This window comes from Mustela nivalis (genome assembly GCF_964662115.1).
Source record: "Mustela nivalis genome assembly, chromosome: 10".
NCBI classification, from domain to species: domain Eukaryota; kingdom Metazoa; phylum Chordata; class Mammalia; order Carnivora; family Mustelidae; genus Mustela; species Mustela nivalis.
The window spans coordinates 69,416,573-69,444,294 of NC_139029.1; the positions used below are offsets into that span (position 1 = coordinate 69,416,573).

General features: G+C 36.0%; 1 protein-coding gene across 2 annotated transcripts in view; it reads right to left on the minus strand.

The window, feature by feature from the left end:
* SYDE2 (synapse defective Rho GTPase homolog 2) overlaps positions 1-27,722 on the minus strand; it is a 48,014-nt gene that overhangs the window by 10,837 nt on the left and 9,455 nt on the right. For both annotated transcript variants that reach the window (XM_082688200.1, XM_082688201.1), the window contains exons 2-5: positions 26,297-26,968; positions 18,369-19,471; positions 13,816-13,942; positions 750-931 (exon numbers count right to left, since the gene is read on the minus strand). In XM_082688200.1, the coding sequence (XP_082544326.1) occupies positions 750-931; positions 13,816-13,942; positions 18,369-19,471; positions 26,297-26,968 (2,084 nt within the window). The remainder of the gene's footprint in view (positions 1-749; positions 932-13,815; positions 13,943-18,368; positions 19,472-26,296; positions 26,969-27,722) is intronic.

The window sequence follows — 27,722 nt, forward strand, 5'->3', positions numbered from 1 at the left end:
ACTGAGCCACCCAGGTACCCCTCAAATAAATAAAATATTTTTCTAAAAATTTCTACATATTCACTCTTGCTCTTTCTACCCTCACATGATAAAAAATACAGGTAAAGTCAGCCTCATCCGGACAAGCCCAGCCATATCACTCTTAGTTTCCCTTTTGTTCTAAGGAACAACAGCTAAAGTTAGGCTAAGACTGGTTCTGTAGACCCAGCTATCCTAATATCTGCTCTGCAGGCATGCCTGAAGATACGGATCTCAAGATTCAGATTGTGAGGAGGCGGCAAATGGGAAGAGACAAGAAAGAAAGAAACGGTGATGATGAGGGTTGCTTAAGTCTTGAGGCTAAGCCATGTACACTACAACAGTTACCACATTGTTTAAATACTAAAAGGAAATAAACTAATATGTTAATTAGGGTTGCCTTTGGATAATGATAATTGCCATTTTCCATTCTTTTCTATATCTTCCCAATTTTTCTTTAATAAACATATACTATTTTAATAAGGTAATCATAGTTTTTAAAAATGTATAGGAAGTACCTGTACCTAAACTAAAATTATATATAGAAAAGATAAAATTGTTACCTAGATTTATTCCATTTAAGAAGCAAGTTTTTGACTTAATGTTGCTTAAGGAGCTTAAACTCATAGTGCCACAAATATAAAATAACTGAAAAATTATTTGCAGCTCTGGAGCTAAGTATCTATTCATCAGCTGGCTTTTAGGGAAAAAGGCATACCGCATATGTTTACCTTCTCAACATCAGGAAGACAATCAAGCAGGTCAACAGTGTACTTAGAGTCACTTGGGTCATTCTCACATCCGCTTGATGACATTTTCAAAGGATTTTTTGCCATTGTGTCTAATACAGCCTCATAAAGCTGCTTTGTTATCAGAGGAGAAGGAAGTTCTCTTAGATAGTCCTTAAGAACACCTTTAGAAAACAAAGAGAGATAGCAATTGGTCTTCAGAACAAAATTTTTAAAAACCGTGAATTTTTTTAAAAGTACTGTTATAGCTAACCTTTAATATTCTGAAAATAATAAACACAGCAACAAAAACCTATTAAACAAAACACTAGCATTCTGTCATCTTATAAACTGCCTCAGTAATTGACTTGTTTTGAAAGCATGCTAAAAATGCACACACATCATTTCCAATGATCAAACATATTAGGTTTGTTATTCATAAAGTAAGCAATTCGTGGTTCATATACTCTATTGATTCTGACCCTCTATAAATACACGTGAAACAAAAGTTGAGAAAACAAGGCATACTAATATTAATTGGAAATTATTCCAACTACATGAATTTTGAGTTTCTAGACTTTTGAGAGTTAAGGAACACAATGGTCCATGTATAGCATAATGACTATAATTAATGTATTTAATTATGTATTTGAAAGTTGCTAAGACAGTAGACCTTGTTTTGTTTGTTTACTGATAAGTAAGAGTATTCTTCCTTACATTGCTTTGTAGATTTGGGGTGTTGTATCCAAAGAGACGACTGGATCAAAAGATCCATTGGAATAAACTGGAATCCCATCCTCCAGCTATGCTGTAAGATTTTAAAAAGTGGCATTTTATAGCCACATCACAGTATTCCAAAGTGTGAATATTCCAGAACTTTATCTAGTCAGTCACTGCAGATGGAATACTTGGGTTGTTTCTAATCTTTCATTATTCCCAAACATGCTACAATGAATAGTCTTGCGCATCGTTACTTGTATTATGCACATATGTCTATAGGATAATCTCCCAAAACAGGATCACTAAATCCAACATGTATTTGTGAATTTGAGGGGAAAACAAGAGGAAGGATGTCTCCTACGTTTGAGCTTGAGCATCTAGTTGGAGAGCAGTGCTATACTTTAAATGGCAGGGGAAGGGAATGGGAAGGAGTTTCATTTTTGAGTATATTCAGCGTAAAGTCTCTAGGGAACATTCAACGTTTCTGGAAAGAAACATCTAAGGCTCACTAAGAGATGGCTGGAGACCCTGAGAATGATCAACTTAAAGAGGATAACAGAGCTTGGGAATAGATGAGATGACCAGGGAGGCACAGATGATGTGAGAAGGCCCTGAAGAACAACGGCTTTTAAGGGATCATCAGGAAGAGGATTTTCCAAAGGCGTCTAAAGAAGTATGGGTAGTGAGAAGAGGAAGGGAGGGGCTCAGGGGGGACTGGCAAGTATGCTGCCAAGGAAGTCAAGAAAGGGTCTATGATATCAACTGATGGCCAACAACAGGCAGGTTGGATAAGAACCATGTTAAGTACTATGGAGAACAGTGTTAAGCAAACCTGGTTGCACACTGAAATAACCTGAAGAACTTAAAAAATATATATATATTCCAGAATCCCATGCCAGCCATACTAAATCATAATCTACAGCGGTCTGAGCTATGTCCTTGTATTTTTAACAAATTCCTGTTGTGATTCTAAGGTGGCAGTTTTTGTAACTAGGTATAAGAAACATGAGATAATTCAAGACAAGGATCAAAAAATGTCCACCAGACAAAGAAGTCAGCAACTTTGGTAAGACAGCTTCAGTGGAATAAAGGACACAGAAGTCAGGTTGCATTTGGTTCAGAAGTAAATGGATGTTAAAGAAATAGAGACAGAGAAAGCAAGAGAGGCAATCTGCTCAAATATGGTTTTGAGAGAAGGTGATAGCCATAGATGGGTGAGAAGGAAGGAGAGAAGCAAGATAAAGTAGGGATTTTTTTTTTTTTAGATGAAAGAGACATGACCATTTAAATGCTAATATAAAGAAGATATTAAAATGGTTTTTAAGGTCCAAGAGAGAGGAGTAAGTTGAGCAAAATCTTCAAAGAGGAAAGAAGAAGAGATTCCTAAGAACACATGAAGGAATTAAAATTAGTCCAAAATGTGAGGAAGATCATTTCTATACTGTTACAGAAAAGACAGTGGAGAAGTACAAAGGATGTATGCCAAAGAAGGCATGCTGGCAGGTGGGGTCACAGCAAGTACAGAAGGTTCCTCTCTGACGGCTTCTATTTCCTCCAGGAGGTAAGGAGGCAAGGTCATCTGCTAAGAGTGACACGGGTGAAGTGAGATTTGAGGAGTGAGAAAATATTATACAGACACTCCAGACAATGAGAGAAGAGGAATGGGAGAGACAAGAACACATATTTACTAGCACACACCACTGAAAGCCCAGTTGATTTTAAAGTCCATGGATTTATACTGGTATCAAGATATACCCCTGTGTGATTTTTTTTTTTTCTAGTAGAAAGCAGCAACTCAGATACAGGCTAGAAAAATAGACCAGCTATTCCAGCCAACATGGAGCAATGTGGACCAGATTTAACTTCTTGCCTGAAACAATTAGAAACACCCAATAAAATAACTAGAAAGCAAAACAAAACTATGTTCAACACATTGGACATCAGGCAAAGAAGGATATGATCCCTAAGGAATGGGAAACTAATGAAGTATGCCCATAACTACTTCAGCTTACTGCCTGGAAAGCCCTTCCAGGTCGCAGTGAGGAGGTGCAAATGCAGGTAGTTAGTAGGTCTAGCTAAGTGAAGGAGAGGAAGCTAGAAGTCTAAGGAGATCAAAGCAGTAGAGCTTGAAGAACAGAGTATTAGAGAGTAGAGAGCTGTCCAGAAAAAAACTCTGAAGTATTTCCAAATCCTCCTGAGTTTCCATCTGAGTATTGATCAGCAAGTGCTGGTGAGGAAACTAACCAAAGCCAGAGAAAGAACTGCCCAAAAGGATTAGAGGGAAAAATTTCAGAAGCTTACACTGGCAGGCAACAGCTCCTGACCTGAGCAACCACAGTGAAAAACTTCATAACTTGTGAGATTTGGCCACAGTACTGTACTAGGTTGAACTGTCTCCCACAAAAAAAATATATTTAAGTCTTCATCCCCAGTACCTCAGAATGTGGACTTGTTTGGATCTTTACAGAGATAATCAAATCAAAATGAGGTCATTAGTGTCCTAATATAATATGACTGGTGTTCTTTTAAAAGGGGAATTTGGACACAGGGAAGCTATGCATAAATGGAAGACGACGTGAAGAAGCCTGAGAGAACACCTTGTGAAGGCAGAGGACTGGAGTGAGGCCTTGATAAACTTAAGGAATGCCAAAGATTGCCAGCAAATCACCAAAAGCTATGATGAAGCAAGGAAGAATTCCTCTACAGGTTTCAGAGGGAGCAAGACAGAAGTATTAAAAGGATTAAAACAAACAAACAAACAAACAAAAAACAGAACACCTAGCACCCAAGAAAATAAAATCTACAATATCTGGCATCTAACAAAAAATTACAATGTATATAGAAGCAGGCAAATATGATCTATAATGAGGAGAAAAATCAATTGTGAACCAACTCAGGAATGACATAGATGATAGGACATTGAAACAGTTATTATATGGTATTTCATATATTCAAGAAGCTAGAAGACAGACTGAACATGCTAAGTAGAGATACAGAAGGTATGAAGAAAAGATCATACTTGTAATACTGAAAATTAAAAACTCAGAGATTAAAAATACAATAGATGAAATTAATATTAGCAGAGAGGATTAATGACTTGAAGAAACAGCAAAAGAAATAATCTAAAATTAAATAAAGATTTAAAAAAAAGATTAGAAAAAATGAACAGAATATAGGTGAGCTGTGAAACAAACACAAGTGACCTAATGCATGTGTAATTGAAACCTTTAAAGGAAAGAGGGAGTAGAAGATGGGTGAGTCAAAACCACAATCATAGTTGAAGATTTCAACATGCCTCTCCTAACAAGAAGAAAGAAAACACATAAAAACATCGAGGATTGGAACATTATTAATCAACTTGACTGCATTGATAATTATAGTATATTACATTCTAAAACACCAGAACACACATTCTTAAGGGTTCAAATGAAAATATTCACCACAGAAGAGCGTGTCCTTGACATTAAAGTCAGTTTAAACAAATACAAAAAGATGGGGCGCCTGGGTGGCTCAGCTGGTTAACCGTCTGCCTTCAGCTTAGGTCATGATCCCAGGGTCCTGGGATCAATCCCCACATCAGGTTCCCTGCTCAGCAGGGAGTCTGCTTATCCCTCTCTGTCTGCCCCTCCCCGAATTCATGCTCTCTCTTTCTCCCCTTCGCCCTCAAATAAAATCTTAAAAAAAAAAAAAAAAAAAAAAAAAGATTCAGGTCACATGAAGTATGTGCTATGATTATAATGGAATTAAATGAGAAATTAATAATTTTAAATATCTGGAAAATTTCATAAATATTTTGACACAAACTTAGATACTTCTAAATAACCCATGATTCAAAGAAGAAAAAGGAAAACCAGAACGTGTTTGAACTAAGTAAAAATGAAAACATAACACTTGAAAAATTTGTGGGAGGTTAAAGCAGAGTTTAGAGGGAAATCTATAGCACTAAGTGTCTACATTAGAAAAGGAGGAAGGTCCCAAATCAATGGGTTCAATTTCTATCTTAAGAAAATGGTGGGGGCTGGGGGAGGAGTACTCAAAGTGAGTAGAAGGATCCCAGTCAAAAGACCAGTGTTACCCCTATATCAAAACTAGACAAAGACATCACAAGAAAACTACAGACCAAAAACTTTCAGGAACACAGACACAAAATTCCTCAACAAAATGCTAGTACACTAAATCCAGCAATATATTAAAAAAAGAAGAAGAAGAACAAAAAGAAACATCATGACTAAGTGGGATTAATCTCAGGTATGCAAGGGTTGGCTTAACATCTGAAAACCAATTAATGTAATATACTACATTAATAAAATAAAGGAAATAAACCACATGATCATTTCAATAGACTCATAAAAGTCATTGAACAAAATCCAACACACTTTCGTGATAAAAACACTGAACAAACTCAGAATAGAAGGGAACTTCCTCAACTTGCTAAAAGGGACCTATGAAAAATTCAGTTAACATAATAACTAAAATCGTCAAAAACTGAAAGCTTTTCTCCTAAAATCAAGAACAAAAATGGGGTGCCTGGGTGGCTCAATGGGTTAATCCTCTGCCTTTGGCTCAGGTTATGATCTCAGAGTTCTAGAATCAAGCCCCACATCAGGCTCTCTGCTCTGCGGGGAGCCTGCTTCCCCCTCTCTCTCTGCCTGACTCTCTGCCTACTTGTGATCTTTCTCTGTCAAATAAATAAATAAAATCTTAAAAAAAAAAAAAGAACAAGATAAGGATATTCACTCTTGTCACTGCTGTACAACATACACTAGACATTCTAGCTAGGGCAACTAGGCAAGAAAAAGAAATAAGAAGGACCCATCTTGGAAAGAGAAAAGTAAAAGTATCTCTATTTGCAGATGACATAATTGTATATATAGAAAATCCTAAGGAATCCTCTAAAAAACTAAGAGAACTAATAAATGAGTTTACAAAGTACAAGATAATATGCAAAAATCAACTATTTTTACAATTCAATGGAAAGAGAATCGACTTTTAATAGATTCTGGATGGGTCATTTCATTTGCATATTAAAATCACTTAGGACAAAGGCAGAACTTCAGTTGGAAATATAACCATTGGTGAGATATCAAAGTGTTCACTGAGTAAATGGGAATGCCCAAGAGTTCTGTAGATTATGGTAAATAGGAAAGATGCAGGTGGTGGTGCCAGGAGCCTTAAGAGAGCTTTATTCCTCAGGAAAGCATAAGTTTCTACTCAACAGTGAAAAGACAACAATCTGGAAACAGTTGGTAAACTACTGACCAAACTTCTTCCTTGACATACATAAAGAAATATGATATATATAAAAAGAGCTTGGCATATCACAACAAAGAATACATGTCAGATGTACAGTGATGATAATAATAAAAAAATTTATATACCATAGACATGAGTCTTGTTTGTTCCCATTTTTTAAGTTATATCACGGGATTTTTTTTTTTTAATACCATCATTAGTTTCACAGTCTAAAGCTATCTACAATGAATAGCAACACTTGGTGTAAAGAGGAAAACTGAGTTACAATTATTGAAAATGCAGTTTCTTGTAGTTGCCAAATAAAGACACTACTAACCCTCTAGGGCATGATTAAAAAAAAAAAAAAAATTCCATACGTGTTCCTTAACAAAGCAAGACTTGTTAGTTCTAACAAAATTCAAGATGCCCTGGTAGTTTGAGACTCGCCCTATAAAGCAATTAAATTAAATTAAAACCTAAAAGATCTCCAGAAAAGATAACTTTATAGCTTAGTAAAACACATATTTCAAATATCATTATCCTTTATATAATACACTAAACAACCATTAATATAAGTGGAATTTTAAATTAATCCCAGCTCAAGATTACTTCCTTCACACATAATTTGATGGTAAATAAGGGAGAATTATTACTAATGAATACTAAGCACTTAGAGAATGCTCAATGTATATTATGTTCAATGAAGTAAAAGTTATAGCTCTTTTTCTATATGTAGACAAAGAGTTCACTGGAAAAATAATGAACAGATTTCACAAAATGATACATATTAGAGATATTATACTACATTGTGACAGATACTATGTAACTACTCATCAATCTAGACATTAGCTTTATGACCTTATCTCAAAAACTTAGTAACAGACTGGAGTATCTTAAGCTATAATGCCTTTTTAACATATTTCAAACACTCTGGAGACATAAAAACTTTCAGATAATAAGTTTGTGGTAACAATCTTTATTGCCACAGGAACTACTAAAGGGAAACTTGGGAAATTTTTACATGGAGAAATTTATTTAGTGCAAACCAGTAAATTTTTTATTATGTACTTGAAGAAAATGCAGGCAATTAAAGGTAAATAAAGAACTAGTTCTGGCTATATCTCTTAAGCTGCTCTGTAATAGTTAGATACTATGAAACCATATGCTTCTCACCTTCATTCAGGCACAAAGACCAATTATACAGGAAAATTCTACTAATCTCCATGATAGAATGATAGGTATCATCATACTTAAAAAAAAAAAAAAAAAGCATTCTAATAACCAAAACTACTTCTACCTCTCAAAGACTAATTTGTAGTATCTTTTTTTTTCATTGATTCTCACGTAGCAAAATCACTCTGTTCTTTTTTTTTTTTTAAAGATTTTATTTATTTATTTGACAGACAGATTGTAAGTAGGCAGAGAGGCAGGCAGAGAGAGAGAGGGGGAAGCAGGCTACCTGCTGAGCAGAGAGCCCGACGTGGGACTTGATCCCAGGACCCTGAGATCATGACCTGAGCTGAAGGCAGAGGCTTTAACCCACTTTAGCCACCCAGGCACCCCAAAATCACTCTAACTAGAACTCTGTCCCCAGATTTCCAATAGTTAACTCTGTATCATACAGATCTTAGCTCAAAAGGCACTTCTTAGATTAACTTTCTTCTCTGTTCCCCTAGCCACTGGAGTTACCAAAGCTGAACCTCCAGTCAGGATCATTCCCAATGTCCTGCTTATCACTAGTAAGTTACTAGATCTCACTATTCATTGGATTGATTACTGATTCTCTCTTCCCCCACTAGAAAGCATGCATAAGGACTGAGATACTGTTCATCCTGTTCACTTGTCCCTGGTGCCTAGAAGAATGCCTGGTGTGTAGTAAATGTTCAATAAATATTTAGTAAATAAACCAATTAATTTCTAGATAGGGAAAGATAAGTGATTAAATGGACTCTGGTTAATCTCATGCATAGACTTCCCTTCTCTTTTGGGCTTTTTTTTTTTTTTAAGATTTTATTTATTTATTTGACACAGAGAGAGAGACAGCGAGAAAAGGAACACAAGCAGGGGGAGTGAGAGAGGGAGAGCAGGCTTCCAGCTGAGCAGGAAGCCCAATGTGGGGCTCGATCCCACTGGGGCTCGATCCCACTAGGATCATGACCTGAGCCAAAGGCAGAGGCTTAACAACTGAGCCATCCAGGTGCCTCTCATTTGGGTTTCTTACTTTGATTTCCATAGCCACCATCACACCAGTACCCCCAGGAATGTACAGTGTTAAGTTTAAAACTCTGGTTCTGATTTGGAGAAAAATACCAAAGCAAATAGTCTTTCAGTATTTATTTACTCTTTAGCACTGCAAAACAAATAAACAAATTTTTTAAGTTTTGTTTTTTATTAAATATACAGGAATAATAATTTTAAAAGTCACTACAGAACTACACATATTCACCTCAAAGAGTTCGTAGATCACTGTCTCCACACCTTTCTTTTAGCCCTCCCAGCTGCCTCTACGTGTTTAATGTGTAAGCACTATTATAAAACCTAGTACATGGAAACTCAACCAACTAAGTTGGAAGGAAGAGAGAGAGGTAGGGAGGGAGGGAGGGAAGGGAAAGACAGAAAGAGAGAAAAGTGAAAATGACCATGTTCTAACTCTGCTGTTTCCAAATGACCCTCATCGTCAGGTCTGGGTTCCAGTTTCCAGTCTGAGACAGCATTCCAGGTATCTCTCACCACTTACCTGCCTGATGCTTTTCTCTTTAAAGCAAGTACTGCAAATCATGTAGCTCGCCGTCTCCCAGGTTTTTGCTAATAGATTGCTCTCCTCCAACTCACGCTGGCTAAGTCCAGTTCACCCTTTAAGTTAGCTGAGGAGTCACCTTTCCCACCGAGTTTTCCCTAATTTCCCCACAATTTATTAAGTGCTCCTCTTCATATATTATAATCAGCTATCTCTGACTCTGTCTTCCCCCTTAGACTAGTATTCTTGAGGACAGGGATTATCTCTTACACATTGTTGTATTTCAAATGCCTTAGCAAAGTGTCTGGTGTATAGTAACATACAACATATGATGGTTGGATGAATGGATACCATTTTTCTACAAGCAATGGCAGGACTATGAAGATTAGTATCTAATTAAACTCATTCTCCAAGTGAGACACTGTCCCCTGAGAAAGTGCCCTTATCCTCTATCAGCACCTACTATAACAAAAAATTAACTCACCAGAATAAGAATACTGAAAATACAAGTACAGGACCACGAGAATCTTTCTCAGGTGAAACTTCTATAGATAATAAAGATACATTAGAGTAGATGGATTTGAACATAGACTCACTGACATTTCCTGAAGTTAATGCTATAAATTAATTTTTAAGTCCATTAATCTGACCCACCCTACCTCACTTACTCTTTCTGAACTTCCTACTTACTTTGGTCACACTCCACAGATGTTACTGCCTCAGTATATTTCAATTGTTACATCTATGATCATTCAGTGTTTTGCATTCCTTTAAATGTCTATGTTCAATCCAGGTTAAAAAAAAAAAAAAAATAGAAATAATTTGAAAGTTAATGTGCCAGAGATCAGAGAACATATAATACATATGGTATGGGAAAATGTATTATTTAATATGCACAAATGAAGAAAATTACTAATGTTTGAAAGATAATTTGGGGTTTACTTCTGACCAAGTTTTCTTTTAAGGGAAAATAAAAGAATGAATAATTTAAAAATAATTAAAATCAGAAAAAGTCACGGTCAAATAAACGTTTTAAGTACTGAACTTAGATATCGATCATGTAATACTGAAATATGAAAACAGTTTACCTAAGGCAGGTAAATTTTCCTCTGCAGGAGGCATGTTCTTTTCTAATAATCACTAAATGATAAATATTTTTACTTTTCTAATAGCTTCTATTGTTCCTATGATAAATAAGCTCCAAAAAGGGCTATGAATAAATTTCATACCTTAAATTTTGCACTTCCTTGAAAAATCTGGTTTGTCTGGAACAGTTCATTCTGTGTTCCAGACAAACCAGCTACTAAACTGTGAGTAAACTCTATTATTCGCTTTATTAATGGCTCATTTTTTAGAACTACTGAACTGTTAATTATATTCGAAAGTTTACTTAGAAATGTGAGTTTACATGGAACAAACACATTAGGCAACATCATTACTGGCCAATTCTCCAAATCAATAACATCCTTTCTTCTGAGACATAATGAGACCCTGTGTATAATTTATTGTAATTCCGATGACATTTCTCAATTTTAAATCATTTCCTTTGCTCTTTATCAAGAAAGAAAATAGTTCTCGGTTCTTTTTTTTTAAAAAAAAAAAAAAAAAAAACAGCTTTCTCAGGCAGTGATCTTGGGGTCCTGGGATAGAGCCCTGAGTCGGGATCCACACCCAACGTGGCGTCAGTTTGGGATTCTCTCTCTCCCCTCACTTCTCCTTCCCCCCATCCATTCTCTCTCTCTCTCTCTAATAAATAAATAAATCTTAACAAAACAAAATAAAACCCAGCTTTCCTGAAATGCAAGAATACAAAGAATAGAGCCAAAAAATGCCCAATTCATAAATTATGGAAACTCTCAATTTTAGAAAAGAATGCTATAAATCTAATATTCATTCAATGATCTATTATTCATATCATCTGCACATGCTACAAATTTCTAAGGATCTTGTCATAGCAAATAATCAAAATAAACCACATCATTCACCTTTTTAATTTGTACATATTTGATATTCTTATTTTTTATTTTTTATTTCCTTTTTATTTCTAAATAATGCTTCACCAAGGCAAAATCTCATTTCACTGGGTTATGGAGTGTAATTTCCTGGGAATTGCTACTTATAAAATTTTCCTTTAACGAATTCATAAAATGGGTCCTTTGCTGATTTTAATCACATATTATTAAGGGGAAAATTCTACGTTTTTGTAGATATGATCCATTTTTTTTTTTTTAGAGAGAAAGGATAAACTTTCTTCCTTTACAAAAATAAAAGGATCCAGTATTTCTGATTTGTTAAAATGTATACGAAAGAAAAGGTGGCTTGGTTTGTTGTCTCTTTTAAAATAGTTGGGATCAAAGTTTTGATTATCTAAGAGTACATATTAAATATTATGAAAATACAGTCATTCAGCATTCAGAGACTGGGAGCCTCATCTATATGAAAAGAAACAATCCTAAAAGTAAGTTTTAAAGGACTCTAACCAACAAAAATCTCTTTAATATGTGCAAGTTACACCTTCCTCAAATTCTCTCCTAAGCAATTAACTGCATGTGATATAAAAAATCAAATTAGAGAGATACATAAACAATATTAAAGCATGAAAGAAATGGTAGTTAACAGAAGAGAGAACTATCAAAATAACCCAGAAGATCTGGAGACCCCCATACCAAAGCATCTATAGGTGAAGGGATATGATATCCAAGATATACTTCAAAATACTCCAGGTCTAGGGGAGAATAAATGGGGGGTATAAAAGAGAGGTTTGATCATGTGTTGATCATGGAAGCCAGGTGATAGATAAAGAGGGTTTATCATAGTGTTCTCTCTACTTTTGTATATGCTTCAAAACTTTGCTAATAAAAAGTAAAACAACAACAAAAACAAACATAGAATTATAAGCCAATAATCCCTGAAGATATCCACTAGTTTTGAACAATGTTATAGCGGCCAAATTCAAAGGACTTATTTCTGTTCTCATCTTATAATCTCTCAATCAAATGACACTGCCTCACACCTTTCCTTAAACTCTGTTGTCTTTTGTTTCCCAAACTTTCTGACTCTTTTCCTCTCAATCTCTTTAGCTGGATTTTCTTTCTTTGCATGCCTTCCAAAGTTTGGAGAGACTCAAAGGTCGTATCTTTTCAAACTTTATGGACAATCGCAAGACATTAATTACAATTACAGGTCTGTCGGAGGCAGTCCCCTGGCCGGGGCGGCCTCCGCCATTAAAAGATGGCGCCTGGCTAGTTGCCAGGTTAGAATTGCCTTGTGAGACTAAGCAGAACGCCCAAAGAGGAAGTAAACAGCATTGGTTGCTAGCGAAGTTGTTCGTTTAGGTGCACAGCCTGATTCGCTACCTCCTGTACCCTGCTTGCTGATTGGTCATGTAAGCATATATAAGTGTGTAGACTTGCGGAAATAGAAGAGAGAGAAGATGCATCCGAACCAGGGTTCTTGTCCGAACCAGGGTTCTTGTCGTCCTTGTGCGCTGAGGGCGATACAGGTCAATGACCCTTACATTGCCATCTTCCACCCCCATGTCTCAGGAGTGTTAGAAGTATATTTTCAATGCTATATATTGGATTATATTACTCTCCTAAACTGTACTTTCTACTTTGCCTGATATTTTCACATAGATCTCCTACTACTAGCACCTCAAATTCAATGTAAAAGAAACCCAATTCATAATCTTTCTTTAAATTTCTCCACCAAAAGCAGTAGCTCTCCTTTCAGCTTTTTAGTTTCTACAAATGGTACCTAACCAACCAGGTATCCAAGCCATGCTTAGCTGGGCCCTCTCTTTCTTCATATCCTTTTAAATCTGTTCCTTCCTGTTGTTACTGCTATGAGACTCCTTCAGCTGGGACCACTGCCAAGGCTTCCTGACTGGTTTTCTGTCTTCTGATTTCTTCTAATTCTAATCCATCACATTGAGTTGCCAGATTAGAAGATTATCTCTAAAGATTTCACTACCCTGCTCAAAAATCTTTGATGGGTCCCCTCTGCCTATCTGAATTCTCTACCCAGATAGTCAATGCCCTTTACATGACCTAAGCTCCAATCAAACTGAACTGTAATGGTGTTTTATTTATCCCTCTATGAAGAAAATGTACCCTTTTCCTTCTGCTACCTAGTACAGCTAATTTAATGCAAGTCTTACTCCCACCTCCATTCCCCAAATATTTGTTGCCTATTTAAGGGCAGGGACCACACCTTGGTACCTCCCCATAGAATATAACACGGTAATGTCTGTGAAGGAAGGAAAACAAGACTTCAGAATAAAACCCAATTCAATTTGGGCTACAAAATAGTATCTCAATTCCTTTTCCTACAGATGTAGTCTTTCCAGAATGTGAACAAAGAATAAAAAACATTTATTACCTGTTATTACATTTATATCTGGGTACTGGTTTTCACACAGACCAACAGCTTTGCTATCTCTCTCAAAAGCCTCTCGAAGTTCTTTCTTGACTGCTGCTGAACCACACAATCGATACAGGCCTACCACCTAGAAATGAAATTATGGCCATATTAGGGTAAATTTGATAAAGAGAAAATACAATAGCACAAAATGTAGAAGTCACATGAAATTGGTAATCAAATATGTTCTGATGACATTTAATTAAAAATACCTCAGCTTTCGAAATCTCACCATAGACTATATTCATCAGTTGAATAAAAGCATTTTATTCTTTCATTTAAATCCAAATAATATACTATGATTTCTGTAGTGCTATCTATCTTAAGATACAAGCCCTTCACTTTAGTTTTATATGCTCAACCACTATGCCCAAGGTTGTGCCCTTTCACATCTTTCGCTCTAAACTGAAGAAATACAGCACAGTGGTTAAACGAGAGTTTTAGATTCCAAAAGGACCACTCTATCACGCCCTGCTTAGTGATTTGGGGCAAGTTATTTACTCTCTTTAAATCTCAGTTTATTTATCCAAAAAAAAGTACATACTTGAAATAAGATTCCAGTATACTATTTGCGTTACCTTACCAGAAAAAATAAAATATTCTAGGGATGAAATAAAAGCAAACTTGGAATTTTTTTTTAACTTACTAAGTCAACGGATTAAAAATAAAGGAAATTTGGGGTGCCTGGTGGCTCAGTGGGTTAAAGCCTCTGCCTTCGGCTCAGGTCATGATCTCAGGGTCCTGGGATCGAGCCCCGCATCAGGCTCTTCCACCTCTTTCTCTCTGCCTGCCTCTCTACCTACTTGTGATCTCTCTCTGTCAAATAAAATAAAATCTTTTTAAAAAATAAATAAATAAAAATAAAGGAAATTCCATTAAAATAATATATTAAGGTAAAATAAAACTTTTAGTTCAAAATATATGTAAGATCCACCCTCCCCTCAACCTACACTAAAAAGATTTATTTTAAGAAGATTTAACACTGTTCATTCATACAGGAGATAAAATATTAAGTCTCAGGAAGCTCCCTATAAACTCACTGAGAGGAAATCAATATGATACCTGTGAGGAGAAAACATGTCTGATGAAGCAATCAGAGTTTAAAAAACAAAAAACAAATTAAAAAAAAAAAACCCTTCAAGAAAATAAGTGATTATTAACTATACCTCCACATAAAACACTATTTAGGAAGCTGAATCACTTTGAATTGAAGGAAGTTATAAAGACATTATTTCGAGACAGAAATAAAGTAAAAATAAACAATGAAGATCCTCAAGGATATGAACTAGGAATCACTTTAAGATCTTATAAACAATCTAGGAGAAGGCGTACACAAATGAAATTTCCAGGTGCACTTGTGACACAAACCTCTCCAAGTCATTACATAACTGGTAGAATACAGAAGGTGGGTCTTGATATAGGAAAGTGTCACTCATAGATACAAAGAAATGTTACCCAAAATATTGGAGATGATAAGCTATTAAAAATTTTTGGAAGACAGTAAGGAACCTACAAGATTTTTGTTTTGTTTTGTTTTGTTTATTTATTTGAGAGAGAGTGTGTGCATGTGAGCAAGGCCAAGGACAAAGGGAGAGGGAGGAGGGAAGCCAACTCCCCGCTGAGTGCAGAGCCCAGCATGAAGCTTGATCTCATGACCCTAGAGATCATGACCTGAGCCTAACTCAACAGTCCGATGGTTAACTGATTGGGCCACCCAGGCACCCCAGGAACCTGAAACTGTTTTTAAGAGAAGGTAATGCAAGGTGGTGCTACATTCAAAAGGATCAACGTAGTATGGGAAACTAAGGAACGTACTGAGAAGTAAATTTCCTACTCTTATCCATGTCCTACACTGGTCACATCTCACAAGACATGGCAGAACCATAGATAACCCAGGAAATAAAACTAAAATATTAAAATGTTATCACATTAGAAGAAACTAACTTGAATAGACCCTTCTGGTGTGGGCACACTTAAGTGTCACAAAATTCCCTAATAAGGATATATCCCCTTCAACCTGAGAACGAGATGAACATAGAATCAATTGAAGAAAGCAATATTTCAGTAGTAAAAAATTAAGGGAACATGCTATTCCAAAAGGTGAATAAAAGGAAGATAGAAATCTAACATATATATTTCAAGGAAAGGATACCCAACTTCAGATGCTGACTTCTTGAATCAAACACTTGAAGTACATGGTTGATATCTCTATAGAGAATCTGTACTGGATCAACCATGAGTATGATTTCCACCATAGTTTTTCCCATTGGAAGCAGGGGGGTAGGTGGTAGTAGTCGTCAAAGCATTTGCAAGATGCCACAAACTACTCTTGTATGACTGTTGAAACCTCATGTTCATGGTAACAAAAACAAGAATAATTACTGACTAAAAAGGTAAACAAAATCTAAGCCGTGTGCAAGTCCATAAAATAACAGACACAATAAGCCTCTTTCTGTGTATGTTGGGGCTGGCGGGGAGCAAAAGAAACAAAACCAAACAAAGTGTTTAAAAACTGCAGTTCCAGGGGCACCTGGATGGCTCAGTGGGTTAAAGCCTCTGCCTTCGGCTCAGGTGGTGATCCCAGGGTCCTGGGATCGAGCCCCACATCGGGCTCTCAGCCTGCTTCCTCCTCTCTCTCTGCCTCTCTGCCTACTAGTGATCTCTGTCAAATAAATAAATAAAATATTTAAAAAAAATAAAATAAAATAAAAACTGCAGTTCCAAATGCACTACTTTAAATTTTACTTTTTAGTTCACAGGTAATTCTTTTTTTTAATACACTATTTTTAAAGAGTTTATCTATTTATTTGAGAGAGAGAGCAGAAGCAGGGGGAAGGAGAGGGCAAAGGGGACTCCCCACTGAGCAGGGAGACCAATGCAGGACTGGATCCCAGGACTCAGAGCAGAACCTGACCTGAAGGCAGATGCTTAACCAACTGAGATACTCAGGTGCCCCATCACAGGAAATTATTCCTCATTAAAATAACTATTTCTAAACTTAAAGTATAGAAATAAAAAGCATTGCTAAAAATGTTTTCTTAGTATTTAAAAAAGTTACAACAGTCATATATCCATTCTTTATAAAATACTTCAGAAAAGAGTGCAGAAGTACAGTGCTATTTGAGCTACTTGTTTTAATACTCAATTGTGAAAGTTTCTGTTTAATAATTAGCTTCACAGTCCCCCTAATCTCTGACCCCTCTACATCTCTCTACATGCTAGCCAAAAAAAAAAAAAAGTTGTGGGAGAAAAACAGAGAACCTTAAGAAAAAGTAACCAGACCAAAAGTTATATTGGAAACTAAAGGCTTCAATCTCATATAGACAACATAAACTCAATCTGAATAATATATCTAAGAACAGGTTTCAAAAGATCAGATGTCCCTCCTACCTCTTACCTTCAGAAAGCTGCATCATCTGTTTTTATAGATAATCAGCAAATAAGACCCACAGAGATTAACTGACTTGCCCAACGTCACCCAGCTAATTAATAATGGAGGAGAAACCAGTACCTGTTTCCTGCATCTTTTATACAAAACCTCACTAACTCACTTACACTGTTTCCGTAGTTTCCACATCAGGTCCAGGGAGAGTGATTTTTAAATCTTTTCTTATATAAAGAAATCATAGTTCAGACTTGGTGATATTTACCCTTGATGCTTTCAATCAATGTCATAAATTCTGATAGCCCTAAAGCAGAAATACCTCAGAAATACTGACATTAGACTTAATTTTTGAATTTAAGCAATTACTTGTACCTCAGAATAATACCCTCAGTGATATGCTGTTTTTCGTTGTCATAGTCCACATGTATTCATGAAAATAAAGAAAGATAAGGTCTAGTAAACTGGTTAATATTACAGATCTGATTACGTGTAATGCCAGGGTTTTTGTCTGTTTTAATGGGCTGCTTTTACCTTCTTATTTATTTATTTAACCTTCTTATTTAAAAGGAAATGGGAATGAGAAATGTTATTAATAGGACCTCTCTTCATCCTCCATGCTATCCCAAAGTTCAGAGACAGACAAGCTTGTGCATCCTGAAGGGTGAGACGAGGGAGAGGAGAGAATAAGGGCGGGGAGTTAGTTTTAGGTGCAAAGTGGGGTTTTAAGATTCACTGTTGGAACTCTGTGCCATGAGAATGTCAAACCAGGCAGAAGTATTCCTTAAATGAATCAGTCTTTGGCTATCTTATCAGCTCTGGCTTTTCCTAGGAATGCCATTGTAAAGCAATCCTGATACAGAGGTGTAAGGCCTAAATAGCTCTGCCTCAGAACTTGAAACTGTGGAACGATCTAGCATGTTCTCAGTTGCTCACTGACAACACAGGTGAAAGTATGAATTATATGCTAAACAGTCATGGAATAAAAATTTAAAAACAGGAATGAGAAAATGTCTAAATTGGATTTCTTTTAACCTCACCTTGAATTCCTTCCCTGAAGACTTACTATAAATCTAATTAATTAAGGTAAATAAATTGATAAGGAGGTAGTAGAGAAAGAGTGAAATAATACCTGACAGCCTCTCTTCTCAATTTCCATAATACATTTTTGTATCAGGAGTGGCACCATCAGCCCTATATTTTCTTTCTCTACAACTTTTCGAATATCAACACCAAATATTACTGGTTCTCGATTTATATCCATCCCATGAAGAGAATTCTCCCACTGTTCCAGAAGAGTCACTTTCACATAAATAAGACCTCGGGGCTCAAGTTTGACAGCCAACTGATGTGTCTTTGTCACTCTGAATAAAGTGGGGAGAACAACAGTTCCATGACAACACACTCGATTTTTTCTTGGAGTCGGTTCCCAACTGAATACTACTAATTTCAAATGCTGTGCATTTTCAATTTCTATGTTGAAAGTATGATCCATGTCTAAAAATGTTGTCCGACACGTGAGCAAAGCGGTTCTTGCTTTGTTTACTGAATCTACCTGAATTGCACAGAAGACATCTTTTGAATCTATCCGAGGTGGTTTTAAATCCTCAGCACCATAGAAATGCACACTCATGAGCCCAGATATGTACTGTGAACATTTAGGTTGGTCAGAAAAACTATAATGTCTAAAAGCATCAATGTCTATTTCACTCTTGCTACAACTGTTTGGAGTTATTTCTTTTCCCTTTCCAAATTTGTTTTCAGATCCATGTTTGATAGCTTTAGTTATAAGTTCAGGTGAATCTCCATCACTGAGATAACCGCCTTTACAAGAATACTTAGAACTCATAAATGTTTTCTTCTGGTAGCTGTGCTGAGAAGATACGCTGGTATCCAAGTGGTACAGACTTATAACATTCCTCTTCGCAGCTGTGGTTGTGTTCCCAGAAGGGAGAATATCAGTATGATGAATTTCCTGACAGTTACATTTAGACAGAGAAGGGGTATTATCTGGACTGTTCGTGTGATTCAAAGTTCCTCTAACGCTCAGCTTTCGGCTAAGTTCTGGCAACCTTTTCATTTTCATAGAAAGTTTCCTCACAGTTCGTGGAGATTTTATTTTATCTGGGAAAGACCAGTTAATTGAGCTATTTTTTTTCACAGGGCTAGGGCTTAGAGAAGATGGTTCTGGCACTCCCAATTCAGTCTTATTTGTAGCAGCAAGGCTCCCAGGACCTTTAAAAAAAAAAAAAAGAAATTATAAGGTGATATTTTCTGATTCCTGCCTTATAAATCATCGATTAAACAAACTCTCATATGGACAGATTTTTTTTTTCTCTCGTTTCGTCTCATTGGGGAGATTTAGTTAGTTATATAAGCAAGTTTAAGTAAATCTCCATTACCACTTTCAAACAGAGTATTAAGGATTTCCAGGGGTGCCTGGATGGCTCAGTTGGTTGAGTATGCAACTCTTGACCTCAGTGTTGTTAAGTTTGAGCCCCATATTGGATGTAGGGATTACTTAAAAATAAAATCTTAAATAAAAAGGGGGGGGGGGTTCCAAATAGCTTACAGCAGAAAAAAAGCATCTCCATCTCCACCCGCTTTTCTATTCTAAAGGTTTGGAGGAAGGTAACAGAGATTCCTTTAAAATCTTTCCCACTGCAGTATAATTCAGGGAGTATGTTATTTTATAACCATAAACAATGGGTATCAGAGGAAACTAGGAAAGCTTCCTATTTTGGCATATTAATACTTGTTTATTTTAACATATTTCCTATTTTAATGTTTATTTAGAAATCCTACTCTAATAAAAGAACACTTCTTTTTTTTAAAAAAAGATTTTTAAAAATTTATTTACTTGAGAGAGAGGGAGAACAAGTGAGTAGAAGCAGGGGGGAGGGACAGAAGGAGAGGGAGAAGCAGGCTCCCTGCCAAGCAGGGAAGCCAGATGATGCAAAGCTGGCTGGATCCTGGATCCATCCAGGATCAGTCCTGGGATCATGACCTTAACAGTAGGAAGATGCCTAACTGATTGAGCCATCCAGGTTCCCCAAAAAAACATTTCTTCTATTTACAATCCTCTAAAAACTAAACTTTATCATGTAGCATGACTGGTTTTTAAAAAACTTTAAAAACCAAACAAAATTTATAATTTTGACAACTCAGAGCCCTTCTTCATTCTAATGTTCTAATAGAACATGCCACGGAAGATTACAAAAAATGAACTTTAGTGAATCAAGAATAACTGAATATTGAGGGGCGCCTGGCTGGCTCAGTCAGTTGGGTGTCCAACTCTTGATTTCGGTTCAGGTCATGATCTCAGGGTCATGAGACTGAGCTTCACATGGAGCTCCCTGCTCAGCACCATCTGCTTGCCCCTTTCCCTCCCCCACTTGTGCACGCTCTCTCTCTAATAAACAAAATCTTTAAAAAATAATACACTAAAAAAAGAGTAACTGAATATTGAATGTCATAAAGCTAATTAATTAATTTTTAAAACTATAAAGACACTTCTTATATTATTTATATACAGTAACTCCCTAGAACTTCAAAAGCTAATTTAGGGTCTTTCCTTGTAATTTCAATATATTCAATGACAGTACAGAGACATAAAGAAGTTTTCTCATAATTCTCATTTTCATGAAGAGTAAAGGATTGAACTCTTTCTAAATTCTCTACGTAAAAATAGTTTTATTTTTTTCTGAATGTGAAAGTAAGTTTTTAAAAGATACAAAGAAATACAAATAAAGTGACTAGCCTAAACTGTACTACCAAGAGATTAGCCATTGAAAATACTGTGGTCAAAAATAATTGGTCAAAATAATATTAAAAGTTGTTTAATATTAAATTGCTAATATATATAATACTGACCATTTATTGAGCTAGAAAAAGTATGAAAAATTAATTTAAAACTTAGTATGCAATGATCCTCATTTAATTCTTGAAATAGCCTTATGAGTTAAGATACCACTAGCATCCCATTCTGCAGATAAAGACTTCATACACAGGGCTGCCTGATATGTGTAAGATCCCAAAGCTGGTAAGTGGCAGAAACAGGAACAATTCAAATCTAAGCATAGGCTTTCAAAGTCTATATTCTTAAATACTATACTTTAGAGCCCTTCCATCCTTCTAAACATTTTTTCATCTATACATACACATTACATTTATTTTTAATGACCTTTTCTCAACTATTATTAAGAAGTTAAAATATTCCAGGGCGCCTGGGTGGCTCAGATGCTAAGCGTCTGCCTTCGGCTCAGGTCATAATCCTAGGGTCCTGGGATCAAGCCCCACATCAGGCTCCCAGCTTGGCAGGAAGCCTGCTTCTCCCTCTCCCACTTCCACTGCTTGTGTTCCTTCTCTCGCTATCTTTCTCCCTGTCAAATAAATAAATAAATAATCTTTAAAAAAAAAAAAAAAAAAGAAAGAAGTTAAAATATTCTATTTAACCTCACATTCTCAATCCCCCAGTTTAAAATATATATATATATATATATCAGGGCACCTGGATGGTTTAGTCTGTGAAGCGTCTGCCTGTGGCTGAGGTCATGATCTCAGAGTCCTGCTCAGCAAGGAGTCAGCTTCTCCCTCTCCCTCTGCTTCTCACCCTGCTTATACTGCATCTCTCGCTCTCAAATAAATATGTAAATTTTTAAAATGTATAGACTAATAAATTTTATTTTAAAATTTGAAACTGTTCCTGTTTAAGGGTCTAAACTAATAAAGTAAAATGAAACTATCTTCTAAAATCTAATGTAAGTTTAAACTGTTCCTTTAAAGAAACTATCTAGGGATGCCTAGTTCTCTGTCAGGAGAACCTGTGACTCTTGATCTCAGAGTTAGGTCTAGAGCTTACTTAAGAAAGAAAGAAAGAAAGAAAGAAAGAAAGAAAGAAAGAAAGAAAGAAAGAAAGAAAGAAACTATTATTTAAACGATTTAAAATTTAAATCAATTTTTCACATTTCATCTAACTATTCCTTACAAAGATCTCCAATGACCCTCATATCAGAGACCACTTTATGTAATACATTTTACAATTAAGATGACCAAAAAAAGTATTAATTCATTTCAAAAATCAATAGATTAAATGACCTTTCTTTAAATAATTAATATAATCTCCCTCCACCCCTCTTTATGTGTCCTAATGACAAAGAAGTGGTTTCTTTATAGAGAAAGGACTATTTTAAGTACGCCTGCTGGGCTTTTCTGTAAGCAACTAGTAAGAAATGGAGTGTTTGACAAACTAGACAAAGCATTCCCTTGTACTATAAATTGTAGTACAAGTCTGCTGGTTTACTGGCCTAAAACATTCTATAGTAATTGGATTCCTGCTGTAGTCTATAATCTATTTTGTCATGGCTTAAAATGCTACCCAGTATATTAAATTGCTCTAGGTTTGTTTTACATTATTAAGGAGGTAATTTAACATTCTGACTTTTTCTACACATAGTGCATTAAATATTTCTTACTTAAGTCCTTAACTAATTATTAAAATGAACTGGGTAAATTAACAATTTCTGCTGTAGACAAGGCAATTTATTAAAATAAAAATGCTCTGTTTCTGTAAAAGAGCTGAAATATTACCAAACTCAATAACTGCTGAAAATTAAACCAATATTACACTAATCAAATCACAGACTAGCTATAAAGGAAAAGTACAAAATGGAAATCCTTATAAATTCATGGGCCAGGCTAGAATCTAGTGAACCTGGCACATTCCTTCAGCACCTAAAACATTAACTGGCACACAGCAGAAACTGAGTGATGGCTGAATAAATGAATTTACTCAACCAACCAATTGTTAGTTGTCTGTAAGTTGGTAAATCTTTTAGGAACTATAATACAGGAATTACATGTAACAGTTAACAGCCATAAAAACCCAGTAGTACTACTAGTAATTAATCCTAATTAAGTAAAATAGAATATGATGAACATCACTCCATTAGTAGTAGAAACAATCTATTAACACCCAGCATGAAGATCTGGACACATCAACCCAATTAAATGCTACAAAACTGGCAAACAATAATGTTAATCTACATGTACAATACAAGATGAAAATACCAAGTGAAAATATCAAAAACCAAAATCAGCATGCTAATGATTGCAACTAGTTAAAAGATGCATGTATACATGTAACTTGAAAGACAAAAAAACAAGTCATAATTGTGTTACAATGATAAAAAGTTGTCATTCATTTTCTTTTTTCTTTCCTATTTCTTGACAATAAAATTATTTTAAAATTCAACCATTCTCCTTGCCTATTTCTCAACAGTTCTCTGTTAATACTGCTAAAGAAAACATTACCTTAGGTGACCTTTCTGATCAAATTTTAAAAAGATGACATGTAAATAAATTATCTAAATATGCCCTTCGGTGGGTGCCTGGATTGTTCAGTTGGTTAATTGTCCAGTTCTTCATTTTGGCTCAGGTCATGATCTCAGGGTCCTGGAATCGAGCCCCGTGTTGGACTCCTTGTTCGGTGGAAAGTCTGCTTGTTGCTTATCTTCCTCTCCCTCTGCCCCTTTCCTCCACCACCCCCCCACCAGAGCGTGAGCTCTCTCTCTCTAAAATAAATAAGTGAATATTTATAAATAAATAAATAGATATTTCCTTTGGTCATATTTAATAGTGCTTATATTTTAATAATATGTTAAAGAGAAGAATAATAGTGAGAAAGGAGACATAAATGACAATCCTACCATACTTTCAAGTTTGGGGGTTTTTTGTTTTTGTAATGTCTGCTAGTCTTTCCAGGTTCACAATTTGCCACAAACATAAAATAATAAAATTTACAGACAAGTAACTTAAAGTACGTATCACTTTACAGACACTGGCTTTCTAACTTCCCAGTTATTCCTGTACCCTTTTGCCTTTTCTGCACCATACCAATCCGCCACTCTCTGCCATACTCCTTTAAGCCTTCCCTACCACTCTACCCTAATCACAAACTGCCTTCCAAACTATGATATTATATCGCATTTATTTCTCTCTCCATCCAGATTACAAAAAAAAACAAAAAACAAAAAACCACAAACTCATGCTGAAAAGTCAATCTACAAATAGGAATGCACACACACAAAATTTTTTATTACCTTCAATCCCACCATGGTGGGGGGAGGGGGTAGTTACTTAATATTTCCAGTGTAACTTCTCAGTGTTTCTTTCAAAAAACTAATATCATATAGTACATACTGTTTTTTAACTCACTTGTTCTCTTATCAATATAACATCCACTCCACCTCCTCATATCCCTGAGGAAAAGATTCAAATGCAAGTAGTTTATTTGTAAAGTACAGAAATACTAGCAAGAGGTGAAAAAATTCAGGGAAAAATCCAAGAATTATCAAGCCTGCTACTACTATGGTGCTTAACTTCAGAGAAAACTCTGGGAAACAATGTTGAATTATGGCACTCAAGAGGGAGAGAGCTGAAGTAGCCCTACACCAACTCCTGTCAGTCACTGGTTCAGGGGCACTCCCAGGCTGCCCTGCAGAGAAATTCCCTAAACTCCCACAGAGTCCTTAAGCAGAGAGCAGATACTGATGGCTGGAAGTAGGCGGTTTCCTTCTAAATAAGCAATAAAACACAAAGGATGTGGACGAGGTACTGCCAGCACCTGCTATACACCACATCTTGGAATATTCTGTATCACTTGGAATTTTTTTTTAGATTTTTTTTCTTATTTATCCATTTGAGAGAGGGAGAGCATGAGTGGGGGGGAGGGACAAGCAGACTCAACGCTCCCTGCAGAGCTGGATTCAGGACTCAATCCCAGGACCCTGAGATCATGACCTGAGCCAAAGTCAGATACTTAACCAGTTGAGACACCCAGGTGTCCCTCATTTAAATTTTATAAATTAAAATGACTTGTTATAAACCAGAACTGCTTTTTCTCAAACATTTGATATCTGCAACTAAATATGTTTTATGTTGTTTCCTGTGTAGTGTGTTTGGGACCAAATTTGAAAAGAAGCCTATCAAAAAATCAAGGCAATCAAAGAAGAATAAAACCATCAGGTTGAACTATATGAAATGCCATGTTTTGCAAGTCAGAAACTGTTGAATCTCAGCAATTTCATATAGTTCAACCTAATATGCATCAAACTTCAATTATTTCCTTTCTAGGTGCCATAACTATTGTTGCACCTATTTCCAAGGTCTTTACTTACATCTCACTTCTTTTGCTCTTCTTCCTTTCAGTTGTTCATGAGGAAATGTAGACATGAAACCATAAAGTAATAACTACCAATGCATTGAACATACAACTTTTCAGCTGTAACCAGGCTAGGTGTAAATGAATGAAGCAAAATCAGATTTATATAAAGAATATATCTTTCTCAGGGGCACCTGGGTAGCTCAGTGGGTTAAAGCCTCTGCCTTTGGCTCAGGTCATGGTCCCAGGGTCCTGGGATCGAGTCCCATGTCGGGCTCTCTGTTCAGCGGGCAGCCTGCTTCCCCCTCTCTCTCTGCCTGCCTCTCTGCCTACTTGTGATCTCTGTCAAATAAATAAATAAAATCTTAAAAAAAAAAAAAAAAAGAAATTTAGGGGCGCCTGGGTGGCTCAGTGGGTTAAAGCCTCCGCCTTCAGCTCGGGTCATGGTCCCAGGGTCTCAGGGTCCTGGGATCCAGCCCCACATCAGGGTTCTCTGCTCAGCACGGGCCTGCTTCCCTTCCTCTCTCTCTGCCTGCCTCTCTGCCTACCTGTGATCTCTGTCTGTCAAATAAAAAAATAAAATCTTTAAAAAAAAGAATATATCTTCCTCTCCCACTCCCTATGATTCCATTCTTTCACTGTCTCAAAGGACAGACATCCTCTGAGTTGGTGTAGGACTCCCCCAGCATCTTCACCCCTTACAAAACCAAAGTCTGTGATAGTAATAATTAAACCACCATTTATATAAAAAGGTTTGTAAGTGTTGTTGAGTTCTATTTTTACGAAAATATACTCACACTGTAAGGAAAAGTACATGGCTATCATAGACATCTATATTCAGTTGTAACTACTGTCAAAGAACTGAAAAATGGAAAAAGAAAAGGAAAACATATCTTTACCTGCAAAAGGAGATTTCAACATGAGACTCTCCTCTACCATGATACCTTCTTGTGTCTTGTGTCCAACCCTTTGCTTGAATGGCTGCATGATCTCTGGGGAATGGATGGGATCTACAGGATTCGTTTCATTGGACTGTGTGGTTCTGAGTTCTGAAGAACACAGCAAGTCTTCAGGGTACTGCTCTTCTTTCATTAGGTCACTACCAGACAACACTCTCAAGCTAACAGTAGGAAACTTCAGAACAGGAGATTGCACTTCACCAAAACTCAAAGCATTTGATATACCAAAGTCATCATCCTCAGGAATGGGGTTGTACCATATTTCTCTCTCATCGTCTGCATCATTTTCCTCATTAAAGTCTAAAGAACAGTTTCGTGAAGGTGAAGAATCTGTAGCATCACACACCATATATGTACAGTATTCTTCAGACGACTTGAAGAAAGGTCGTGAAAGCTGATGTTTGGGTGAGATGGATAAGTGACTTAAGTCTTGGCATTTCTTATTTTCTTCTTCCAAATTAAAAGGTCGCAGAGTGCTCTGATATAGCCAATTGCGTTTCTTTGACACAGTGATGCTATTAAGTGGCTTATGACTTCTGAATCCAATATTATCCTTCAGGTCTTCAAGTTCTCTTCTCTTCACTGAAGACCCATAGACATTTTCAAATAAATCTATTTCAAAGGGAAAAAAGATGGTAGAATGTAATGATGTAATGCCTAGCATACCAGGAAAGACAGGTCACTTGAAATCAGTTATTAAAACAATATTTTTAAAAAGATAGAAAAGTAGTATTACATTTGGAGATTAAAACGAAACACGAAGAATTTTGGCTTTTTCACCTAAAAATAATTTCTATTATTTAGACTACTGGTATAAGTGACATAAGAACTCTGAGAAAAAGAATAAATTGTGAGACTGCCTTTATACGCATGATAGGGCTCACAAAGACTTACCCTAAGCAAAACATACTTTATAAAAAGCTTACATGGAATGTTTTGTACACAGTATGCCTTTAATTAATATTTTTAATAATTTCCAACTCACTACAAGGTCCAGAAATCTTTAGAAGACATAAGTAATATTTCTACTTTCTCATACAAAGATGAACATTGAGTAAATCTTTAAAAATAAGTGTGGCTTACTTAATACTAAATGCTTTCCTGATTACTGAAATTTCAGCATAACATCTATTTCCCAATCATATAGTTATGCAGTAGCATTTTATGCAGGGTTTAAGCTCTAAATACCTAGGGCAAAATTAAAAATAAAAATCCCTTAAGAAGGCTTTAGTTTAGAACCAGATATCTTGTCTCACAGTAAATACAACCAGCTCTCATTACTGGCCAGGCACAAACTTAAGGAGCAAGAACATAAGAATGAACAAAATAGTTCCTACCCTTAAAAAATTCATAGTCCAATGAGGGT